The following is an 18,705-nucleotide window of genomic DNA, read 5'->3' on the forward strand; positions in this document are numbered from 1 at the left end:
TAACAATGACTTTGTCCCACCTCTGCTATCTGGTAAAATGTGTACACGACCAATAAACTTTGATTTGGAGGGTGGGTGTCGAGGAAAACCCCATTTCAATTGATCTATTTCAATCAAACATTCTTGCCTCTTTTTAATCAAATCAAAATGTTGCATGTGTTTTATGTACCAAAATGTATTTTCTGCTAGTTGATTGAATTCAGACAAGTTATTCAGTCACAAGGCAACACTGATTTTATTGGACTGAAAAATACATTTTTATAAACATGTGCCAGATCAGTGTCTTTTTAATTAAACAAATATAATAAATATAAAATACTATAAATATTAAATAATAATGGAAGAACCCCTGTAAGACTAGATTGAGACAAACTGTAAACTAAAGAAAAATACTATTTCAAAATGTATGAGAAAAGTATATGAGGTGGATTGCAGACAGATTGGAACCTACAAAATCAAATGGAAAGATAAAAAGTATCTGATCTCTTGCCCTGAGCGGAAATATTCCGAAGAACAACAAACCTGTCATTTGAGTAGACAGGCATTCTCATCTATCCTTCTGTTATTTCAAAGCCTCAAATCTTTATAAAACTAATAAGAGTCCAGAAGTCACTGGTCGAATAAGTGAGTGCTTGAAGAGGAGGTAGCCCCGGTCCTGGAGTGCCTTAGCTTGAATGTCTCTTGTTTTTCAGACCTTCAGTTGAGAGAAAAATACAAAGTGGAGCCATCCTTCCTCTTCTCAGGTCTCACACAGCTTTTTCAAAGGCTGTAGTTTCCTATCTGCCATTATACAGTATTATACAGTAAAGAGTTCTTTATACATTACTTTTACCACATCTCTCAGTGTCTCTTGTCATGAAGTACTTCAATGTTTTACATGTCAGTCTTTTCTGAGTGGCTGGCAGGCAGGGTCGTCTTCAGTCATGTCACTGACCAGTCTAAAGCAGCATAGCTCCACCATTAGTACAACCGTGTTCAACCCAACTTGTTCCATTTCCCTATTCAGTGTGACAGTGAAATGAGATGATCAGTGCAGTCTTATTCTGGGGAATCTCAGGTTGGGGGTCTCACACTGCAAACACTGTACTGCAAGCACTGAGTGAGCTGGTCTGGTCTTTAAGTCCAAGGATGCTGTAGGCGATTCTCTTCATATGACCTGGTAACCGCACGCCAATGTTCCTGATGTCCCTGAGAGAGAAGACAGATAAAGAGAGGAGTTGTTAGGGAAACGTTTTTCAAATTAAAACCAATTGGTAGCACATGAACATAAAATATTATTGCATTTGCAACTTCCTACTTGGACATGACACAGCAAAATATTCAAAGTCATATATTCCGTTGGAGCCGAGTACAATTATGTTATTGAGGGTGGGGCAGTGAGGAATGGTATGGTGGGAATGAGATGGGCGGGGGGTTGAGTGCAGCATTCAGTGAATGAGAGTGTTGCATTCCATCGATGAGAGTGTGGCATACCGGACAACAAATGCTTAACAAAGATCTGAATACTCTTACTGTATGTTCAAATGTGGCAGGGTGCCAACTAAGCCCTGCAATGTGGTGAGGATAATGCATTTGTGCCATGTGGTTACTGAACATGTCTGTAGTACTTACTCATGCCTCATGGCCAGCACCTGCTCCATGGTTGTGATTCCAGCGCAGGCAAAGCTCTCAGTGTACTGGCTCATCTTGATGGACTCCAGCCATTCCGGCACGGACCTGAAGGGCGAACCATCACAGCCACTGGTGCTGGGGAGGCGGATGGACACACTGTGTGGTAAGAACAGTGAAATATATTGGTAAGTAAGCGTTATATTCACAGTATGTGATTGAACAAGATAAACTGTCAAGTCCAGGGGAGATCAGCTTCATTCATTGGCATCTTACCGGGGATCAAAGTCAGCGATGGTTTTCAGAGACTCTGGGCTCCGGAGCAGTTTGTCCAAGATGTTAACAATGTCAGGGAACCGGGGTCGTTTGGAGCGATCCTGGAGCCAACACTGCAGCATCAGCTGGTAAACGGTGGATGGACAATCCATGGGTGCCGGCAGCCGGAAGGCCTCGTTAATTGCCTTCATCACCTGAGGAAGAGGAGGCAGAGGGGTTTAGACCGTGTTCTCACAGATCTTGTGTTTATGATATAGCCCACTGTTGTCTTAAGGACCGTAGGCCAACAGACTCCAAGAATATGTTTTGTGTTAACTAACAGTTTTATGTGAAGAGGACTGTGGGAACTATTTTGACTTAGAGGCCCTGAGTGGGTTGTTTTAAACACTATCCACCCAGGATAAATACCCAGAGGTGATGCATCACAGAGGCCTTGTGTTTAACCAAGCCTACAGCACTCTGTCATTTCCCTAAAACGTGACAGACGTGACAGATTAAGCATAGGACCTACCTCATGGTTGCTCATGTCCCAGTAGGGTCGTTCTCCGAAGGCCATGACTTCCCACATGACGATGCCGAAGCTCCATACGTCGCTGGCCGAGGTGAACTTCCTGTAGGCGATGGCCTCTGGGGCGGTCCAGCGGATGGGGATCTTCCCTCCCTGAAGGAACAGCAACAAGAAGAAATCATAAGAATGAGACTGAAGGGAATGTATTCACTAGAAGCATGTATTGCTATTACTAATATAAAGGCTTAGAAGGCTCACTGATGGCATTATTTATCAGTTGTTCCCCATAGTATGTAAAGACATAACTAGGCTACAAATTGCATAGCACATTGTAGATTATGATACCCCCACTCTGTTCCCATACATTAACATCAGTACTATGGAAGCTTGACTCACGCTGGTGGTGTAGGTGCCCTCCGGATCATCTTCCAGCACACGGGACAGGCCAAAGTCAGACACTTTGCACTCAAGGTTGCTGTTGACCAGAACGTTGCGGGCAGCTAGGTCTCGGTGCACGTAGCTCATGTCAGAGAGGTACTTCATGCCCGCCGCGATGCCACGCAGCATGCCCACCAGCTGGTATGATGAAATCTCCCCATCATGGTCCTTTAGATAGTTGTCAAGTGCCCCATTCTCCATGTATTCCGTCACAATCATGGCATGCTTGACTGCTTGAAGAAATAAATAAAAAGGGGCAATTTTAGTTCTTCATGTCAACAAAAGCGGCACAGTGGATAGGAGATGGGAGATATGGATGCTACTAGACAATAACTAACAAATAACTATTCAGTGAATGAGTAGAGGATCAATCCGTAGTCAGTCAGTGGCCACGCCCCAAATGACACACAATTCCCTTTAGTGCCCATAGGGGTCTAGTCAAAAGTAGTGCACTATATAGGGCATAGGGTGTCATTTGAGACGCTACCAGTGTCTAAGAGCAGGGACTCACACTTGGTGACGACTCCCTCCAGGCGAATTATGTTCTGGTGGGAGAACTGGCCCATGATGCTGGCTTCACTCAGGAAGTCCTGCCTCTGCTTCTCTGTGTAGCCTGGCTTCAACGTCTTGATGGCCACCGCCACCTCTCCTCTCCCTGGAGCCTTCATTAGACCGCGGTACACCTCACCAAACTCTCCTGAGAAACAGAAACACACACAGAGATTAATACTAATACATCATCTTGGGGTAGGGGATCAGAGAGATATGTTCAAAATATTACTGTAAACTGTTTTGACATTTACCTGCTCCAATTACTTTTTGCTTAGTGACAAGACTGGGATTAATCTCACTGGCAAACTTCAGGATAGCCGTGTTGGGGTCCTCGTACATGTGTGGGTCAACGTAGGTCTTCAGGGGCTTCAGTTGATCTGAGGAAGTGTGAAAGACAATTAGTGAAGGCGGTGGAGATGGGAGATCATCTCTTTGGTAGGGCACATCTGTCATCTAATATAGGTACATATTTCATGGGTGCTGTGGTTCTTACCAGTACTGGAGAAGTAGGGGTCCTCTGATCTCTGTCTGTGACGGAATTTCAGTCTCCTGTTAGGAAGCACAGTAACTATTAGGGTTGGTCAGACAATACGCAATGTTAAGACATTCATATTAAGGCATCAATAACTAAATAGCCTAGAGACCCATGAGCGTGCTTCCTGTGGTGTCTAGACAAGTTTAGCTAGAGACACGACGTGGCTTTTCATTTCTTCTATCCCCTCTCAGGGTTGAACAGTGTCCATCATGCTTTTAAAACCCATTTTATCACAGGCAGGCTGCCGTATCAGGAAGGGCAAGGTCATTTTCAGCCACAGACTCAGTCAGCTCCAGATACAGTTTTCAACAGCTACTCTGGCTATTACTGATAAAACCATCTTAGAGATGACATGGCATTACATTCTCAATCAGCTCTGGCCTGTGAGCCACTCATAATTATATACTATCTTAGGACAGGGGGATATGATAGCAGTAGTGTGTTCTAACCGTTTGTGTAGCAGTAGAACGACTACGACAACAAGCAGCATGATTCCTCCTCCTACTACGGCTCCCATGACCACCGTGGAGTTGTTCTGGATCTGAGACTCCGCTGAAATACAACCACAAAGAACACAGTTAGACCACAACACACTCAAATGGCAAAAAACATATTGTCTGGATGTTGGAGAAAAAGATAGTGTGGAGACGAACAGTCTCCAGTTTCTAGGGCACTTACCAATGGGCAGGGTCTTGAACTCATGCTCCATGCTGTAGCTCCCTGGTTTTCCCTCTGGGCTGAGAGCCTGGACTCTGAACACGTAGGCCGTGCCAGGGGAGAGGTCACTGATCTGCACCGAACTCTTCTCAAGAACCAGGACTGTGTATGTAGTGACATCACGCTCACTGTCGTCCTCCTGCACGGGACAGAGAGAGAGAGGAGCACTGAGAAGGGATTCACTATAGAGATATACTAATACTATTAGATATGCTGTGTTTCATGTTGGACTGACATGGAGAGATGGAAGAGAAAGCGAGAGGAGTGAAGTGTGCCTATGTCTGTCTTACCTTCCTGCGGTACATGAGTTCGTAGCGGTGGTTGATGTGGGATGGTGCTCGGCGGGACAGAGCCCAAGACAGAGACAGAGTGGTGGGGCTCTGCTCATCCAGACGGATGGACGTCACCTTGGGGGGATCAGTGAAGTGCAGAGCGGTGGTGATGGTGCTGCTGGGTCTCTGGCTGCTGTACTGGGACACTCCGCTGCGGGCCTCTACAGTGAACGTGTAGTTGAGGTGGGGTTCCAGCTCGCTGACAGTCACCACAGTGTCCTGGAGGTCCGTGGGGCTGGGCTCGAAGCGGATCTTCTCCCCACAGGGCACACACAGGGCCCCGGCGCAGCGCTCACACACCACGCTGTAGCAGATGTCCCGGCGGTCTCCTGTCACCAGCGGTGGGCTCCAGGACAGCTGCAGCCTGCCCTCCGCTGACAGAGTGGTGGAGGCCAGGTCACGAGGAGCACTGGGCGGGGCTAAAGGAGGAGGCAAACAGTAGACAGAGTTATTATGAGACATTCCAACATGCTAATACACCCAATGAACAATACTCAGATCCCTCTATCAACCATGATGATGATATAAGACAATGTATTGTATGAGGGTATGAGGTAACCATGGGTTGGACACAGAATCATTGAAGGAAAGGCCATAGAAGTGGCTAACCCTTTGTTAGTGATACGCCTTGCTGTAGCCGACTATCTGGCCATGGTTCTTACCAGAGCAGGCTGACGTAAGAGGGTCTGATGGGGAGCGGTAGAATCCCTCCATACATGGACAAAGGGGGGCGCCGGCTGTAGATGGCTCAGTATTCTCCGGACAAACCTTACAGGACTCACTGGACATGGATGCTTTATAGGAGCCTGGCGCACACGCTGAAAGAGAAAGGAGGGTGCTTATTAGTTCTAGTATTCTATGTATAGACACACACAATGGGACAAGAGTGATTCAGTTACAATACAATAAAACGGTATCTCTGTCAGTGCCCTGGGGTTTGGAAGGAAACTCAGGTTGTGGTTAAATTGTAACCAAACCTTTGTATTTAAACAGAATGGAATAGGATTTTCCTGACGATTTGCTTCCACTTGTCCTTTTCAACTCAATTTCCATCCTCAAGTCACACTGTCAACTGGATGCCATGGAAACACTAAATACAGCAGATAATCACTCTGTCCTTCCCATCCCGTTTGAACTATAAAATCAGCACTGTGAATGCAGATGTGGTTATTGTTTGAGGAGCTTGTGGGGGTTAATGTGTATGTGTGTGTGTATATGTGTGTGTGTGTGTGTGTGTGTGTGTGTGTGTGTGTGTGTATTGGACAGAAACCAGGATGCAAGGAATGCAAGTATAAAGTTTTGCTTCCTTCCTCCCTTGCTTCCTCTGATGGCAAATGACAACATGCCAGGATGGAACAAGGGGAGAGGAAGTCTGGAGGAAGAACTGCTAGAGGGGAGATGTTGTAGACCGACCGTGTTGTTGGAGCCTAAACGCACGTTTTTTGTGTGGGATCGATGGGAATGAAGACTGTTTACTTTAAGAACATGTAAGAATGGCTCCTTTGAGCTATCTCCTCTCTCTCCCTTTATTCTCATGTCTCCCCAGGGGATCAGTCTTTCATCTGGCCTCTATAGGGAAGAGGGTGAACTGTGATGGACAAGAGGGATCTGCCGGTGACTTAACCACTATGGCCGAAGGACCTTTGCGTTACAACCAGCCCCACAATAGAAGAATGGGGACAAGTTTTGAGTTTGAGTAGGGGGGATTGAGATGAATAGATGGATGTATGGGGGATGGGGTTAGGGTCTAAAGTACCAACAGAAGTTCTCTCTGGGGAGTCACCCGGGGAGTGTGGGGGTGTATAGGGCCCCTCACGCATAAGAAAAGGAGGCCAGCTTATTTCATCTGGAGAAGGAGCAGCAGGACTCCTGTCACGTATCAACGCACCCCCACCCCTATTCATCTATTGTGACTGGGATTGGATTGAGTGGTGCCATAAATAAATTGCGTTTAATCATTAGAGCCCTAAAATGGTGGCATGTGCGCTGCATATATCAGTGGCATGAGAGAAATCTTTCAAGATCACCCTGGGAATGTTAAAATCTCAGTGGGTAAAACTTAAGCGGACTAAAAAGTATTTGAAAGATATTTGTGTTATTACACATGTACTAATGTGGTTGTTTGTTATTGATGCATTGTGTTAAGAGTGTCATTTTTTAAATATTCTTACAAACTAAGGACATGAAAATATCTGACTCAAATAATGCCTCACTAAAAGTGGGATCTTGGCCTGAAATAATTCCTCACATTGTCCTGGTCAATCTCTTTATGTGCGGTGGTGCTCTTTATGAATGAATGGAGTTCTAGTGGCAGTAATGCTTCTATTAATTGAATATGTGTTTTGCTCTTTGTGTCGGCCCATTGTTCTAACGAGTGGGAACAAGGATTAAAGAGCTCGTTGTGTGTGTTAACGACCGGATGAATGGAGTGAAGCAGGGCATGTCATCCTCTAAAAGCTGTCCTGTTGCTCCACACTAATCCTCTTGACTAAATTACACTCCACACCTAAGTAAGCACCCGGCGGTCCCATGCATCTAACTAACCAACCTCTCATGCGACCACCAACTATCCACTAACTCCCCTCCCTCAAGACTTCACACAGAGTCACAGACAACCTGCTTATTTGAGTCAGCCTGGCCCAACATTCCCCTTTAATTCCTCGTTCCCAGCGGATGTTCTCTAGAGGACCTTCAGTGAAATCTCATAAATCCCTTATCATGGACAGGAACGTGTTTCTGCTTGACTACACAGAGAATTAGGATATGACTCAGTGTCATGAATCAGTGTAATAATTAACTGAACAGGTTTGTCATGTCAACCCTTTTTGGCAATTTTCTGGACATTAGATTTTTGGCCCAGGGCTCTATAGGTATTATGACAATTGAGTTTCCCCCCAAAATGCCCTAATTTAGTTTTTTGGAAGTATTGGCCTCAGGCTTTGAGGCGTTATGACAACTGCTGTACAATAACCTCTCTCTTTTTTCTTTACAAAGGTGACAAAAACATGTTTCCTGTATCCTGATCACAAGGTTGTCCAGCAGGGTTTGGAATCTGACTTTTTCCTGGTATTAAAATATTCCCTTATCCTCTCCAGGACTCCCTGCCAACTTCCGCTTCAGGTGGGGTTTTCTGCCTCTGCCTCTGCCAACGGTCATGGACCTGGAACATTCCTGAGCTTGGCCTTCCCCCTTCGCCTGGAACTATCGGCCCCTTTGAAGTACTGTTCCTCAGGCTTGGAGCTATGGTGGACTACTTTCTCAATGTTAAGATAAATGGAAATGTCTCTTCTCTGTTGTAAGGTAACGATATGTCAAACTATGAGCTAAATTGGTTACCTGGCCTAAATACTGTACTAATGGTCCATATCCTTCAATCTCAACTCTGGACCTCGAAGCCAGTTCCACTGCAGTTTTTCATTGTTCAGGGACTGATTTAGACCTGGGACACCAGGTGTGTGCAATTCATTATCAGGTAGAACAGAAAACCAGCAGGCTCCAGACCTCGTAGGGTAAGAGTTGAATACCTCTGGTCTATATACTACTGTAATATGGAGTAAAAGAGATACAATCCAACTAGTTCTGCCATTCAAGATGACCAGGATCTCTGGCGGTACAACAAGGGAGCCTCTTGTCCGTCATAAACCACAGACTGACTCAGTATACCCTTCCTGACTGAGATGGGCGTGACGGCACAGTCCCTGTAATCTGTGGTTCACCGCAACCATGGCTACGGGCGCACACAAATAGCTGTGTGGAGAAGACACAACACTCAGGTACTATTCAGTTGGCACATCGAGTCACACTGCTCTCCTTAGTCAATCAGTACGGGAGGTGACGTGAGGGTGAAAGAATTCCTTTCAGAAATCCCCACAGTTCACTGAGCATACAGTCATATAATGTTCCTCCCTCCCTCCTCCCTCCCATGTTTCCTCCTGATAGCTCAACACACCACACCCCGGAATACCAAAGAGATTGCAACTTCCATACAAACAATGTGAGCAAACATCCCATTTCAATTCCAATACATTACCGTAGTGTGTTCTTTCTAGGCATACTCAGTGTCTTTCTCAAATAGAACATTTAAACATGCTAATGTCTCTCATTCTACCAGTCCCCTCGCCTCAAAAAATCTGACTGGACGTTTTATAAGCATTTGCACATTTTTAAACAACAAACACACTTTTAAGCCTCATGCTTCTATAGTCAGGTTTCCCTTGTCCATAAAACAGTATCCTCCTCACCCACCCCATCCCTAAGTATGAGAGACAAACACAGTGGAAAGAATGTGTTGGCCAACAGCAACAGGTAAGATTACCAGGAGACCTCTTAACCGCAGTCAAAACGTTCAAAGACTTCCTCTATGCTTTTTTTTATCTCTGCCACATTCTCCCAGACAGTCCCTCTCTCTGTTCCTCTCCCATAATATGTTTGGAAATAGTGTTAAAATCCTAAAACTCTGCCAGTGTTATTGCTGTTATAGAGAGCCACTTAATCAAAACAAAACAAACAAAAATATGTCCAAATACCTTCCCCTGTTTTCTCTAAATTCATTCCTATAAATCCTTCTATATCTGACCTAGTTCACCAGAAAAATGCACTGGTTTTGTTTGTGAGGTGTTTGAAATCACTGAAGAAACTACAATTAACATTCCCATGCAGTCATTTCTCAAACCCAGCCAGGGTGGTGGTTAGGCCCTGTGCTCTAAACACAGCTACTGTTTAAAACTAACGCCCAATACAACAGGGCCTGTTTTAGGCCAACACTACAACAGGTAGGGGGTTGGGGTGTGTGGAGAGATGCATTATTGGGGTGTGTGGAGAGATGCATTATGTGAAGCCTGGCTGTAGTCTTACCTTGGCAGGAGTCTCCGACAGCTTCATAGCCTGCGCGGCATTGGCACTGTCTCACGGGCACCACCCACTCTCCCTCAGCTGTGCAGTAGATGCGTGGGGTGTTCTGGCTCACGGCGTTCTCCACACATGTTCCCTCCACCTCCCTCAGGGCGTCCGCCACCGTCTCTGGGAAGGCGGCCAGGCTCTGCACGGTGGACGGACACGTCTTGTAGTACACTCTCACAGAGAGCAGTGCCACACACGCCCCCATGTCCTGGAAGGCCAGGTAGAAACCCTTCCTGGATAGAGGGGCCACTGCCCGTGTCTCCACGTTGATCTTCAGCGCACCGCGGCCTCTCGTGATTTCGTCCGGCGCGATGGTGGCCACTTTGCGGAACTGGCCCTTACGGAAGATGGTACCCACGTCAGCATCAGCCTCGGACATGTGCAGGTTGAAGGTCTCTTTGCAGGCGAGCGAGGCGCCGTCGAAGGTGTTGCAGTCCCGCATGACGAAGCGCAGCTCCACAGAGACGCGGGTGGTCCCTGGGCGCCGCTGGATGAAGGTGGTCCGGAGCCAGTTGTCCTGCTCACCCGCGTCGATGTTACACACACTGTAGGTGTAGAGGAGGGAGCCATTCACCACTGTCTGAACTATCTCCCACTGAAACAGAGAGAGAACAGAGGTTTAGTTTAACACAATGTACAGGACAAGGGCCACTGTTAGCAAGACACAAAAAGTGAGGGAATGGGGGGGGTTTAAGAGAATTACAATAACGTTAAGGGGGTTCTGTTCTCGTCAAGGATCAATTTTCTGTTTTATCCATGAAACCACTGTTTGCCTGCTGAAAAGCCTATAAATGCTCAAGCTTAATTTCCTGCTACTTTTTTCCACACGCCAGGGAAGGATTTGATCTGGACATGTGCCGTGCTCACTACGTGGGTGGTTTCCACAAACAGATGTGGGTGCCTGTGTGAGGCAGACATAACACTAAAACCAATACTCTTTATACTCAATACCAAGCATTATGGCAGTTAAATGTTTTTTTATAGGCGCATGGAAAAGACATGGCAGTGATATTGGCTGCAATTAAGTCTGTTTTAAGAGAGACAAAATAAGGAAATGCTTGCCTGGTAGCAGTATTTAAAGGCATCCATTAATTAAGCACAGGGCTTTAAAATAATATCCATCATTAATTATTTTAACACCTCAGACGGCTTCCATAAAGGCATATTCATTGGCTTTATTCCACGTCTGTTTTGTGGACTTGGGACAACAGTAGGAGAGAAACTCAGAGTGTGCGAAGGAAGAGAAGATAGATATAGATCAAAGACAAGGACAATGTGCATTCTTAAAACTTCCACTCCAAAGTCAAATTGAAATGTGTTTCAAAAGTTTGAGGAAGTTTGGTGAGAATGGATAAACATCATAAAATAGGGGGAAATCCAATAGAATGCATTGGACGAGCTGTAAACCTCATGGTCACAAAAGAAAAGCAGTCTGCACACTGCCACTGACCACGTCCTGTTGCTTTTTTTAGACACTCAACCACACAACTATAGATAGAGGGATGCCTCTCTCCCACACAACCCATCTCCCTTCATTTCTCATTCCCTCAGTCTTATGTTCCACACTGTCTGACAGGAACCTCCCACATTTATATCGCCACTTTATAAAAAAAGTACTGTAGGAATTATAACCTGTTGGCTCTATGCAAGAAAATGTACATTCAGATGCAGCTCTTAAAACCAGTGAAGGCTAACTTTGTGAGCTGCCAATCATTCCATCTTTCCCAGAAAACTATTCTGAAGGAATGAGAGCGGAGAAGATAGCTTGCATTCTATTCCTCTGGAAAGCACAAGTTATGCTACTTAAAATGTGGCTTGGAATCAACATTGTGTGACATCTAGCCTATGTTTACCACCATTTGTGTACTAGTAGGGGAAATACATCTTACAATCAATACACTTTTTTGAGGCCTAATCAACCATCTGGTTAGACTACAGCAATTTCTCACTTTATGATATAACTACTCACCCCTTCTTCATGTGGCCAGGGCAACCAGCCCAACTCTCCCCCAGAAGCTTTCATATCCAGCAACACCTCTACAGAGAGACAAATAGAGAGCACTATTAGTAAACATTCTTAATTCATATGAGGACATAAGGTGTTTATAAGCAATTGAACATGTGTAATTAGCAATATAATTAGCAATGGACAAGTAATACTACTCTACAACTGGATTATCAAAGTGATTTAGTTTCTCTGAGCCAACAATTATTACAGTAGCCTGCTAGAAATAGCCAGAACTAGATTCCCCGAATAGGTCCAATATCATGCCATCCACGGCTTTGAAGAGGACATGCCCTGGCATGACAAACCTGATCAAATAAGCTGTCAACTATTAATTATTACGTGTTTGGATGAAGAAAGCTGAGAAAAGCGTGGGAAGTTAAAAAGCATGATAAAGGGAGTGAAAATAGTTGGGATCGTCCCTAAGAACCAATGCAAGTCCGACACAGCCTACACTCCTATCTCCCCTTTCTTCAGGACAAGATCCTGTCCACTCCAATATTGAAACTAAAAGCTTCTTATAAGTTATAACCATGCAGAGTAATATTCCTTCTTTAATCATGATCAAATACCAATATTACCTAGTTTTATAAATGAAGAATACTGAAAATGATCATTACTGCATGTTTGAAGTAGCCAAGATAGTCTACACATCAATTGTTACATTTCTAGTGTTGATTCAGGAGTTAAATTCACTCTCAGTTGTGTAAAAGAACCCCCAATGTTAGTGTTAATAACCAGAGTTATTGTTTTACACTGTGGTGAGTAAAACAGTCCGATCAAAACCATGCCCATCATTATCATATTTCCCAGCATGCTCTACTGTGGGTAGATTTTTTGGGATTGTTTTTAATATCTGTATTTTTGCATGTACATTGGTTGATTTATGAATGTTATGCTACACAAAGCCAAAGATATCCGTTAGTTTGATTTATTGCACTCATTACTGAAATGGTTGTTCCAGTTTAAATGGTTTAGGTAGTCTCATTTATCAATTTCCATTATCTTGAGTCATTCTGAATGCAGGCAAATAAAAATTACAACTGTTGAATATTCTAACTATGTCTGGATTCCAATAGGAATTACACATCACTTTGCAAGCCAGCATAATTTACATTTTAGTCATTCTTATCCAGTGCGACTTACATGGGCAATTAGGGTTAAGTGCCTTGCTCAAGGGCTCATCGACAGATTTTTCACTTAGTCAGCTCGGGGATTAGAACCAGCGACCTTTCAATTACTGGCACAATGCTCTTAACCAAGCTACTAAGCTTAACCACTAAGCTACCTGACTTGCAGGCCTGATGTGGCCTGTAACGCAGGAGTTTCCTAACACCACTGAGTTAGGATAAAACTAGGCCATCAAAGTAAGGTATATGTATGATATATGTAATGTATATTGTCAGAGTTGAATTGTAATGATGACATTCACCCACAAACTCATTTGGTGAAAGACATTTTAAAAGAAAACATTCAACAACCATGTCTGTGTCACTAACAAATACATTCATGGGTGGTAACTCTACAATTCACCCCCCAAAAAAGGCACCCTGGGAAATATGAAAATGTGTCTTTCTTCCATAAACCATTTCATTATATTGATAATATAATATGCCATCTAGCAGACGCTTTCATCCAAAGTGACTTACAGTCATGTGCGCATTACTTTTTTACATATGGGTGGTCCCGGGGATCGAACCCACTACCCTGGCGTTACAAGCGCCGTGCTCTACCAATTGAGCTACAGAGGACCACAGCTGTAGCCCTCTGTAGAGGGCTTTACTCTACTCCAGAGTAGATTGAAATACTAATTAGTTCACTCCAGTGTATTGTGAATTTCATACAGCCAGTCTTAATTTTCTACTCTGTATAGGGTTACAGAAACACTGTCTAAATGTTAACATTTTAACACTTTTTAAAGTGTGAAAATCACTTTGTTGAGAGTGGATGCATATACACACTGCAAAAGTGTTAAAATGAACACTACAGCGAGTTTAACACTTCTGATTTTGCTGTGTACAATTTACTGACTTTCTTTTCTTTAAGTCAACAAAGGCTAATTCTTAGACAATTTCTAGAGAACTTACAATCATCTTCATCAGGAAACTGAACAAACCGTACATTAAATATTGTTCAATAGCCTATGGAAGGGGTCTTTCCCCATATTGACAAGTTATCATAGGAATAAGAATGCACTGAAATGGAAATAAAAAATATTGGAGGAGAAAAGCTGAAGTTAACACTGTATTAACACTGTAATATACACAATACTATTACAAGAATGCCATGTCACAACCCAATCCCACAACTCATAAAACCTCACAACCATGTGGGGCCACAAAGCATTGCTCTTTACAAACCCATTTTAAAACGAAAAATATTCTACTTACGTTCTTTCGATTGAAGAGTAATAAATACATGGTTAATAAATACATACAAAAACAAAGAATAACAACGAATACGACGGAAATCCATTTCTTTAACTTTGACGGGAATTCCTCTGTGTGCGGATCTCGTAATATCGCCGAATTTCTGTGAGCGCTATCGTCTACTGCCCTTGGTACAGCCGAAAGTCCCATTGAGAAACATGTGGCGTCATGAGCTCCGCCTTTGGAATGTGGGCCCAATCCATATATGGTATGCTGAAGGGGTAGGGTCAAGTCATTAGACTCTGTACTACCTGCGCAGAGAGGATGTGTATTCAGTTAAATGACTGTAGGCTATCCCTCGAACATTTTGCTTTTTGATGAAATTAACAATAGTGTGCTGTCTTTTTGTACATACACACACACAAACAGACTATTCTGCCCCAAAATAGTGTTGATTGAATATGTATTATATCTGTATTATATTCTTATCAATAGTAATAACATGATTTATAACATGACAACTTGTCTTCTCACCTACTATTAGTACAGTAAGAGAGAACATGAGAGTCAAGAAACCATTGTTTTTTTCTTAGGATCATCTTGGCATGTGTTAGAATTCTGAAAAATTAGCAAGCTGGAGGACAGACTTACAAATAGCTGGAAGAATCTTCAACAATTCATCTTTCCCACGCTAGGAAAGGGAGGGGTCAAGTGGGGGGTGGACTGGTATGAATATATGACTACTAATGAGACAGTCTTGATAAAGAACCTCAGAATTTGGGTATGAATATAGGGACACAAAAAAGGCATGAATAATGGCATCACCTAGCAACTCTTATCTGAAGGAATTTCAGAGTCATGTCCTCTTTGTGGAGCTGCGTGTACTTGGACAGGAGAGCCCCTTGAGCTGAGAGCCAAACACAGACAGCCATCCTCACAAAGACATGGAAAAATCAACTGAAGAAAACAGATATTGTCTTGTCTTATGTTACCATACATGGACATGAATCATACAACAGATGGAATAAACATTGTTGGGTAAAAATTGATTAGCAAGTTAAGTGCTCATTGGACTATAATAGTGTATTTTGGGCCGTGCTTGAAGAATGCAGACTGTCAGTCATTACACCAGAATGCATATATAACATGATTCATCCCTGTTACGACGCACCATAAACACACATGGAGGTCCTGTTGAGCTCACTTGATAGAACATGTAGAGAGAATAAGAGCCTGTATATCATTACTAGGCAGGTTTACATTGACCCAGGTTTATTAGACAAAAGCAATGTCGCAAAATGTTTTATTGCGAAATGTGTAATGAAAACGGTGGATATAGGAGATATTTTCTGAAGATCTACAACATTTTTATCTGTTCGACAGGGGTGGATTTTTCTTTTGTCAAACTTTCTTTATTGCGACAAATGATGATGGAAACAGTGTTTTTCAAATAGATTATGATTGATAATTTGAAGGTGTGTGTGTGGGGGGGGGGGGGGCACATAATAATAAATAATAATATGCCATTTAGCAGACGCTTTTATCCAAAGCGACTTACAGTCATGCGTGCATACATTTTTGTGTATGGGTGGTCCCGGGGATCGAACCCACTACCTTGGCGTTTCAAGCGCCGTGCTCTACCAGCTGAGCTACAGAGGACCACACACATGATGTCATCACATCAATTTTTCAACTTTTAAAATATTATTTGTATTATCTCAACCAGGACGCATGATGTCATCACATCCATTTTTCAACTTCTAAAATAATGTTTCTGTTCAAGAATGCCTGAATTGCTTCACCTTGCTTTTCTGGTTGGCTGGTTGGCTGGTTGGCTGGCAAATTTCACCATTCAATTATTTCAGGTCTACATGAGTGAACGTTTCACCATGGCAGACTGTGGCGATATGAGAATGATTAGAATATGGCAAATATTAGTCCATTATTGCATTTGATCAATGCTGGCTTTCGTGGGCTACCTGAGACATGAAACAAATAGGTGGGAGGGCATACAGATTGTCGCCAATTTATTAATGCACAATTTGCATAAATGGGTAATGGAAACTCTTCAACCACTTCAGTTTTATTCGACACTGTAGGTTTTTGCGCAATGTTTTTTTGTATGTGTGTGACGTCATTAAGTCCAGCTGTTTTTACTGGCCCAAGATAGTTAAATGCCAATGCACCATCTATTTCTAAATGTCGACAAAAAAATCCCTGGCCAAGTTAATGGAAACATAGTTACAGCCATGTTTAAAAAATCTGCATGCACTTTTTTCTTTCAAACAAGTGTCATTTCATTGGGAATGATTAATGAGATTTTAAATTTAAAAAATGCAGAGATTGATTAACTTTGAAATGTGGACCTTCCATGCATATGGAGAAAATTGCATCTGAGCATTCAGAAAAGGCTTCTAGTTATTTTCACTTCAGTTTGCAAGATGTTATCTGTTTCAAGTATGGAAATGTTCAGATACTGAATGAGGTGGTTTGTGTTGTCAGTTTGTCAGTGGTGCCAGAGAGGTGTCAAAGGTTAACACCCTCTGGAAGTATGCAAATACATTACAGTATGCAAATACCATTATAATACATTCTTCTTAATCCTCCTATGGAGCATGCGTCCTGGTTGAGAGTGGATGGCTGGCCACAGAAGAGTGTTGAACCCCAACCTCCCCCGGCCGGTACCCATCCCACCCCCCTCTCTGCTGGTTCCATGCTTCTTTGGGATCTGCCAACACAAAAGTACTTCACACTGGGGGCTGGGCCCGCATTTCGAGGGTCAGCGAACAGCGGCAGCATCAACACCATGTCATTCAGCCTCTCCCACCCCCTTCTTTTCTTGCACCTCTCATGCTATCAGCAAACAGAGAGGTGGAGCACTATTGTGAAGCTACTCGGATTGTGTGTAATGCCCACATGAATGTGCCTACTGTTTTTCACGGTTCTCACGGTTAGGGCGCCCAGACACATAGTTAGTCAATGATGAAGGTTTGCCAGTGTGATGAAACACTGAATTTAAGCCCCCGCCTCTGTCAGTGGTTTATATTAAGAGTTTGTGCTAGTTGCTGAATTCTCTTTAGCCATTGTTAAAGGCCCAGTGCAGTCAGAATCGTGTTTTTCCTATGTTTTCTATCATACTGTACAACAGCTGATGAAACTAACACCGTAAAAGTTTTTATTTTTATCTGTGTTATTTCCTGATCAGGGCCGTAACCAGGGTTTGTGTTTTAGTGAGGTCCGGATGCAGTAAATGAGCTTCAATTTCCCCCCAAAATATATTCTTTTTTACTTTTTTATGCTATTTGGTGAATAGCAAAAACAAGCAAAAATGACCCAGCCATTATCACCTTGGCTGCTGTAGGTTCATTCACCTTAGTAGATCTACAAACACGAATCCCAGCCCTTATTTTAAGTGTTTCTAAAATCCCTGATGGGAAAAATGAATGTTGGAAAAACGATTGGAACCATTTCCCTGTTTGACAGATAGGTTTTATGGGTATTATGACACCTCCACTGTGGGGCTCTATTGCAGCCTGCCTCAGCCTCACCACTGAGCACCACATCAATGTCTGTCTCAGTAGCCTACTCTCTGTAAAGCAACATTATTATGAGAACTTAGTAGCTCCGTTTAACATTTGCTTCTTACTTCATCCTTCTAGCTGGCTAATACTAGCCAGAGCCCTTCAACGTTATGCAGTAGAAGTATCTGCTGGTAGCTAGCCACCTGACTGACATATCTATAAGCAACTATTTACCAGGTGTACATTCAATCTCAGAGTTTTTGTTTGTTAAGGGGATGTCTGTAGACAGTTTAAAATTGCCCTTTGTCCTGCATCTCACAAACACACTGTCAGCAGCGTCTAGTTGTCTACTTGAGCCGACTGCGAGCTGGGGTAGTTTGTTTCACGTCTCAGGCCCTCGTTCTGTGCCGCGAGAGGGCAGAGTTAGCCGTAAAGGCAAATCCGTGAGGCGAACATAACGAACAAACCACTGTTCATGACACCATTTTTTAAAACCAAACTACACACAAAGCGTATAAAGCACTAGAGACCAGAAAACCCTATTCACGAGTCACTTGCTCCGGGTCAAACAAATAGGGGCTAGGTCCATGGATCACTACCTCCAGATTTCCATCTAGAGTATAGAGGGGTGTCGCTTACCTGTCAATAAGGACCCCATGTATTCTCTAAGAATGAGAGGAGCTTTGTTTGTCTTACAATGTCCTCTTAAGTTTCTCACACTGAAACCCAAGTCTTTGCACCACCCCTCAAAACACTTCCTCTCACAACTGGAATTTGGGCGGGCGTCTATGTGTTTTACATAGGACTTTTTTTGGAGTGTAGTGTTCAGAAACAAAGGAAAGAGCCTGTTCAGACATGTTTTCACTCCATGGATGCAAGAAACGTGAGTATGCAGTTGAAACACACAAACCATTACTCCGACAAGGGAAAAGTTTGACTATGACT

General features: G+C 43.4%; 1 protein-coding gene across 3 annotated transcripts; it reads right to left on the bottom strand.

The window, feature by feature from the left end:
• Positions 1–225: 225 nt before the first annotated feature.
• LOC121578399 (ephrin type-A receptor 2) lies at positions 226–14,417 on the bottom strand. Of its 3 annotated transcripts, none has more exons than XM_041892759.2 (15): positions 14,261–14,417; positions 11,835–11,902; positions 9,821–10,460; positions 5,629–5,784; positions 4,925–5,385; positions 4,596–4,773; positions 4,367–4,469; positions 3,876–3,931; positions 3,634–3,759; positions 3,342–3,527; positions 2,789–3,060; positions 2,396–2,545; positions 1,885–2,078; positions 1,612–1,767; positions 226–1,188 (listed from the first exon to the last, which is right to left on the bottom strand). In XM_041892759.2, the coding sequence occupies exons 1-15, from the start codon at positions 14,343–14,345 to the stop codon at positions 1,068–1,070; spliced, it is 2,952 nt and encodes a 983-aa protein (XP_041748693.1). In that variant the 5' UTR covers positions 14,346–14,417; the 3' UTR covers positions 226–1,067. The 3 variants fall into 3 exon arrangements, with proteins under 3 accessions (XP_041748693.1, XP_041748694.1, XP_041748692.1); XM_041892760.2 differs by having other exon boundaries at positions 1,612–1,746; positions 2,789–3,063; XM_041892758.2 differs by having other exon boundaries at positions 2,789–3,063.
• Between the last annotated feature and the right edge of the window lie 4,288 nt (positions 14,418–18,705).

Source organism: Coregonus clupeaformis, chromosome 12 (genome assembly GCF_020615455.1).
Source record: "Coregonus clupeaformis isolate EN_2021a chromosome 12, ASM2061545v1, whole genome shotgun sequence".
Lineage (NCBI taxonomy): Eukaryota > Metazoa > Chordata > Actinopteri > Salmoniformes > Salmonidae > Coregonus > Coregonus clupeaformis.